Consider the following 7,189-nt stretch of genomic DNA (forward strand, 5'->3'; position numbering starts at 1 on the left):
AAGGGTATGCAGGATATACTATCTTATACACAATGCATTAGTATATTAAACAATCTTGATTCCAGCATGATTGCATAGACATGCAAGGCACCAGCAAGGTAATATATGCATCTCATAAACATAAAAGTTTGCTGAATTCAAAATTTGAGAACTTTGAGATGATCAAAATGTCTGCAATGAAAATGGCATTTTAATTTTATATAATCTGCATTTGCAAAATGCATATCATCTAAGCAAGGAAAATGAATGAAAGATTAAAGAATGTTCCTGATATATTTTGAGGAGGGAAGCATCCATCTCAGAATTCAAGGAAAATGTAATCTAATCTCAAACACTATATGTTTTATAAGAAAGAAAAAGAACCCCTCACCTAAGTAACTACTCCTGGAAAAGTATAAACCAGAAGCTCTATATCTCAAGCATATATACACAAGAATGCTAATGAGCTGATCCTCCCCGACGTCAAAATGAAGAAGAGGGCTTGCTCCTACACCTATAATCCCCTTTGTAATCTGTTTATCTTCGCTGCTCTATTCAATAAGAGAACTCATTGCCTCTAAGAGATACATACTTCTTGACCCAAATAGAGATATCCTCCGCACATGCTTTCGCTTGTGGTGTCTGGAGAAGCATATCCAGGGAAGCAAACTCATGAACAGCATCCTTATAATCAAGAAGGGGTGCGTCCACATTAACTTTCCGCAATTCCTCCGAGTAAGCGATAGCCCTGTCTCTCATGAAGTCATTATCTGCCACAACTATTAGCGTTGAAGGCATATATTTCAGAGGTGTCTGTCTTCCACGGAGGAGAGGGTTGGCAGCTGGGTGATCTAACTTGAATTCATCCTCAGGTAGGAAGAGTTTCCATGCCAACTTGCACATAGACTTGTCATAGAAGTATGAGTTAGCTAGCTTAACTTCAGAACCTGTAGGAGTGCTTCCAATGAAGAACGGGTACATCAGCACTTGTGCCACAACCTTAACAGGATCCAATAGCTTGCCTGCCTCTACAGATTTTCTTGCTACATAATCTGCTATGTTTGCACCTGAGCTTGCCCCTAGTAATACACATCTGTTCTGGTAACAAGAACAAGTCGGTAAAGAACTCCATCAAAGGGGAAAAAAATTTAAAGCCACAAGCAGAAGTTATGGAATAATTAATAACTATATTCATGCAGCTAATTTGATCATTATATGCAGCCAGAGTGATTCCACCAAGAAAATCAATTGAAGTTGAAAATCGGATTCCACTTTACAACGCACGTTCACACGGTTTCATGATGTGGGAACAATACGGACAATTTACTGTGTTTAGAATGAATCCTATTCACATACGAAACTTCAAGTGATCCTATCATCAGTTAGCATTCAAACCTCATAATTTGTCCTTAATCTACTTTTCAAAACCTCAAATTTGACTGAAGTTATATCCATTGAAATTTCAAAAAACAATTGGCTATAAGGCCATTCTTTTCAACTTATCATAATAAAAGGTCAACAATAATTTGAGTTGTAAAAGAAATATACTAGTTCCCATGGCATCGATAAACAAAAAGAATTATGATAAAAGACATCATAATTATATCAAAAACCACTCCACAATCACCATTATTATTTTATTGGTATTCCTAATCTAACATGGCAATTACAAGGCTAAAAACTTGATATCATTAGACAAACAAAATTGACAAATCATATACTCAACTAATTAATCTCAAATTAAACTTAAATGACATTGAAATTGAAACAGTTACCTGCCAGGATCACCATGAGCAGCCAGCCAAGGTTCAAGCATAGAAGCACCAAAACTATCAAATATACCGCTTTGAACACCTAATCTTCTACAAGCAGCCAAATGAGCTTGCTTTACTAACCAATTTAAAACCTTAACCCCATCTTCAAAAGCAGCAGGATACTTACTTTCGGGTGCCAATCTATACCCAACAGCAATAACAATCACATCACATAACTTAGCTATTCTCCTACAAAAGACATCATTAGCAACAGACTCATTACTCCCGCTGACGAACCCACCTCCATGAAACTGCAACATCACCGGTAACTTCCTGTGAAACTTACCGGGAGGCGGGGAGTAGCCACCATAAGGTGAAGTATTGATCAGTGAAGAAGAAGAAGAAGAAGAAAGCGCAGTTTCAGGAAGAAAGATACGTAGAGAAAGAGAAGAAAAAGGGTCTACATGAATATCCTTTGTGGCAACACCATCAGTGAATGATGGATTGCTGGAAACGATAGATTCATGGGGTCTTGATGTTATGCCAAATGGGTTTGGTTTATTATTGGTGATCGCAGATTGATCAGATATGTTTTGTAGAAGGTGTCTGTATTGGTATTTGAAGAAAACGCTGTAGAGTTTAACGATTACGCTCGGCATTTCTTTGTTTCTAATTAGCTATAGAGAGAGAGAGAGAGAGAGAGAAAGGGTTTGTATATGATGATTTGAACTTTTCATAGTTCGATTGGGTTAAGGAGACGCCATTGATGATGTGAAACAGAGAAAGAGAGGGAGACGGGTTCAATTCAAACTTTTGTTGGACGTGGAGTTCAGAAGAGAAGCTTCTGATTTTGTCGTTTTATTCGGATAATTATTAAAATAAAACTAAATGCATATTTATTTTTTAAAAACTTTTATTATTCAGGCAGTTTAATACTAAATTTTTTAATATAAACTAATAGACGCTTAAACTATTTTTTGGATGATATTTTAACATTTTTTTTGTATATATTCTTGTTCAATACGTCTATATATATTGTACGAATTTATTTAAATATTATTAAAAAATAAATTCAGATATATATTATATTAAATTAAAAGTTAAAAGTGTTTAATTATTAAAAAGAATATAATTCAAGTGTCTATTAAGTTAAATTAAAAGTTAAAGTGTTAAATTAAAGCTTAATTACAAATAAATCCTAAATTTTACACTTTTTAACAATTTTATCCAATTGTTTCAAAATTTTAAAACAAATACTTATTCTTTTAGTTTATTTTTAAAATACTTTCTTATGATAATTTTTAAAGTTGTACAATAAAAAAAATTATGTAGGAAGTCGACTGTGCTTACCAAAAAATATTAATTATGAATCAATAAAAACTGTTTCTCCTATAATTAATAATGTAACCATTAAAAATCTCATGTATGCGCGTTCTTTTCCATATTTTACATCAAAATGTAATAAAAAATTTATTCACTCACTAATTTTCATATTAGTAAGTAAAATTGACTTACCACGTTATTTTTCTTATTATAAAATTTTAAGAATTATTACCTAAAAGTGTTTTTGAAAATAAAATGAAAGTATAGATATTTATTTTAAAATTTTGAAATAATTGAATAAAATTATTAAAAATTATAAAATTCAAGATTTAATTAATAATTAGACCTTAAATTAATTAAGATCAAAATATAAAAATGCATCTAATCTTAAAATAGAAAAAACTATATCTTTTACATGCATATCCGAGACAAGGTTCTACGTGTTTTCTTGATGAATGCAATCCACCTTTATCCCTCTTTGAAATGTGAACTTTATCTAGTTTTATGGATCTATATAATTTTTTTTAATGTATATAAAATTTATAATTTTTAATACCTAATTTAATTTGTAAGAATATTTTTTTATATTATAAATGTTATTGCTTTTGTAATACGCGCAAATAATTGGTTATTTTCATTGTATAATTCATGATTTATTAAATTTTTATAAGAAATTCTAAAATTTATAAAATTAAGAGATATTTTAAAAATTAAAAAAAAATTATAAAATCCTTTATTCGTAAATAAGAAATTTTACAAAGCTTCACCAAAAATGTAACTTTTAAATTTTTATTTTGTTTATAATAAAAACAGATTCGAGCATTCATAAATTCTAATTCACATTATTTTATCAGATGGTAGCAGTATTTTAGAATATTAAATTTTTTAAAATCACTCATTAGAATCTTTCAAAATAAACATAGTTTTCAAAACTTTTAAGTAATTATATTTTAAGAATTTATTAAGAAAATTAATTTTCATAATATTTTATGTGGAAATTGTAAAATGTGAGGTATCAAAGCAATTCATGAATTAAAATAGAAATTAACTATTAAGGACTTGTTTGTAATAGAAATTCTAAATTTTCTTAAGTAAAGAAGTAACTAAGTTTATGATAAATTTCACTATCTTAAGGAGTACTAAAATTATTATTTCCGAAATTGCAGGGATCCAAGTGATCTAGGCCGTACATATTGGCTGTTATTTGTGATTCTATGTTCCATATTGTTCAGACACGTTAGCTGTAGATGGTTGTACGTTTTGACAAAACGATGATTTTTCGTAAGGTATAACAGTGAAAGGCAAGGATACATGGTTTTTCTTTCTGGGGGTGCAGCAGAGGATAAAATTATGAGCTTATAACTAGCTGTTGATTACTTGATCAGCCATTGCTGAGTAGGATCCTTGTTGGCTTACATATAATAAAGTATAATAATCATGGACGACCTTCAGTTGAATAAAAAAAAAGAGAAAGGAAATAGGAATATGATTATTTAGCAAAAAATTATTAAAAAGAAATTACAGTAAAATATCAATAAGGTAATAATTGTAATAAATTAGTACTATTTTTAAAGTGGCGTTTTACTATCTGTAAGAATTTATCGAACACATTTTAAATTATTAAAAATTAAAATAATAAATTAGTATTGTTTTTGTTCTTGATTTAGGTTAATTGAATGAATTCATAAACTCATAAGATATTATAAAATCATAAAATCTTTACATAATACGTAAATCATTTAAATTAATAGTTTTTAAGATTGAATACATGTTAAATAGATGATCATATTTTAAAATATAAGAACAATTAGTGTGTTTTTCTTATACTATTGTAACAAGAAATTATTCAATACTATTGTAATAAATTTAGAACTATTTTGGTAAAGAAAGTTTAGTGACTCTTATAGTTACTATAGGGTTTTTATTTGATTAATGTTGATAACAAATTAAATAAATAAATATATATATATTGGACTTATCTTAATAAGTACAATTAAAAGATTTTATTAGATTAAGTAAATATAATAAACTTTAATATTTAAAGAAGCACAATAAATAGTTAGTTTGCCTGAACAAAAAGATTTAGAAAATAAAATATATTTTGATAAAGTGTTAAATTATTAATTAATTAATAAAATAATATTCATTAACTATTAATAAATTAATATTATTTAATTTTTAAATAACTTATAATTTGTTTCATTAGTAAATTTTTTGGTTGAAAAATATTAATTTATACCAGTTTATTTTATATAATATAAATTTAAGGAATTAATTATCTAAAAAATTAAATAATAACAATAATAAGATTTAATAGCTTTGTTCATTGCTGTATAACATAGCTTTGTTCCATCATCAGGTAAAACATTATAATAAATTAATTTAATTTTAACGAAAGGTTTTGAGAAAAAATCTTTTTTTTCTAAATAAATGTGAAATATTAAAAAAATCTCTCAAAACTAAAGAAAACTAGGAAAAAATTAAAAGAGATTGACGCTAATTAATAATTATTATAGACTATATTTATAATACCAAAAATATTATGTTTGATTGAAATTTATTAAAAAAATTATTTTATTTAAAAAAATTATGAATAAGAAAGTAAAATAAAAATTAAAAAATTAAAAAAAATATATTAATTTTACAAAATATATTGAATTTAGTTTAATTATAACCAATTTTCATATAAATTTAATTACATAATATTTTAAATCAATTTTCTCTTTTTTCAAAATATATAAATATTAAATTTATAAATACATGTTATAGATTTTAATTAAATCTAATATAAGAAAACAAATACAGTTTAGATTGTTTTTCATTTCTCTACCGTTCACTTTCTTCTAAAATAAAATAAAAATAAAAATAAAAATTCCATAGCTCATACAGTAATGGGTTGTATTTGGGCCAAGTGACCCATTATTTATTTTAGGGCTTGGTTGATTGGGCCACCTTGCTACTATTTTTGTAGTTCAAAAATTAATGTCCTCTGGGTGATTCTTGCTCTTCTTTCCAATCTCACTTTCTGAAGTGAAGAATGAAAGCTGACATTGACAAGCTGAACTTTTCCTTTTCAGGCATGCGAGCTGCTTTAGGGTTCCTATGAATTGGGAACTCAGTAAGCTTTTTCCCATTATTTCTTCCATGTTTGATTACTTTCCTTGCTTGCCCCACAGAAGTCTGTCTCCCCCAAATATTATTCAGGCGCATTTGTTGTCTGCTCACCTGATAAACTGAAAAGCATATATTCCTGTCTGTTCATACAATGTAATAGCAATGAGCAAAACTTGCTCATTGTGTTTACATTACATATGCATCTTATGTTGTTGAACTCAATCATTAATGGCACTTCAATAAGAACTTTTGTGCACCTCAAAAGGGGATTAGATAAGGGGATCCTTTACTCGTCACCACCCATTTTTGCTGATATTGCAGTGAAAGGCCTTAGCAAACTTGTCCAATGCTGTTTAAAAAATGAATTAATTGATTAAATTGAATTGGTGAAGGTGGGGCGAAGTAAATAGACCATTAATCTAATTGGGCTTGGATTCGACACATACTAAAAGGATTAATTGCTAAAATAATTGCATACTAAAAATGATTAATTGCTAAAATGATTATGTATTAGTGTTCTAGTTTTTAAATTTTCAATTTCAACACCAATTTTTTAACATTGATTTCAATATTAGCTTTCAGTAAAATTATTTGCTAAATTTTCTAAAATGGCACGAATTTCAATGTCAACAAAAAGAAAAGTTGAATTCATATTAGAGTTATTACCTCATGCCATTACTAATATATTATCGTTTAATTATATAAAGTTAATTTTATTCTTAACTTTAAAATTTTATTAATTTTATTTACTTAAATTACAATATTTTAATAATCAAAGTATTGTTTCAGTCTCTCTCTTTTTTATCGCTAGAGTTCATGTCACTTTTCAATTTGATTAATTATTTCATTGGAGGTTAAAATTAAAATTAATATTAAAATATGATGCTAAAATTTGTAAAAATTTAAAAACTATGTACGAAATTTGACAATAAGTGCAAAATATATACATTCTAAATAAACAAATGTGGATTGGATGTGAGGGTACAAAGAAAATTCACTTAGTAAGGTGGAAAAAAACA

The 7,189-nt window shown here is 27.5% G+C and overlaps 1 protein-coding gene across 1 annotated transcript; it reads right to left on the minus strand.

Moving 5' to 3' along the window:
* Positions 1-254: 254 nt before the first annotated feature.
* Positions 255-2,562, minus strand: LOC8278465 (probable carboxylesterase 16). Its single transcript, XM_002514960.4, has 2 exons — positions 1,755-2,562; positions 255-1,072 (listed from the first exon to the last, which is right to left on the minus strand). The coding sequence occupies exons 1-2, from the start codon at positions 2,390-2,392 to the stop codon at positions 535-537; spliced, it is 1,176 nt and encodes a 391-aa protein (XP_002515006.1). The 5' UTR covers positions 2,393-2,562; the 3' UTR covers positions 255-534.
* Between the last annotated feature and the right edge of the window lie 4,627 nt (positions 2,563-7,189).

Source organism: Ricinus communis, chromosome 7, assembly GCF_019578655.1.
Source record: "Ricinus communis isolate WT05 ecotype wild-type chromosome 7, ASM1957865v1, whole genome shotgun sequence".
NCBI classification, from domain to species: domain Eukaryota; kingdom Viridiplantae; phylum Streptophyta; class Magnoliopsida; order Malpighiales; family Euphorbiaceae; genus Ricinus; species Ricinus communis.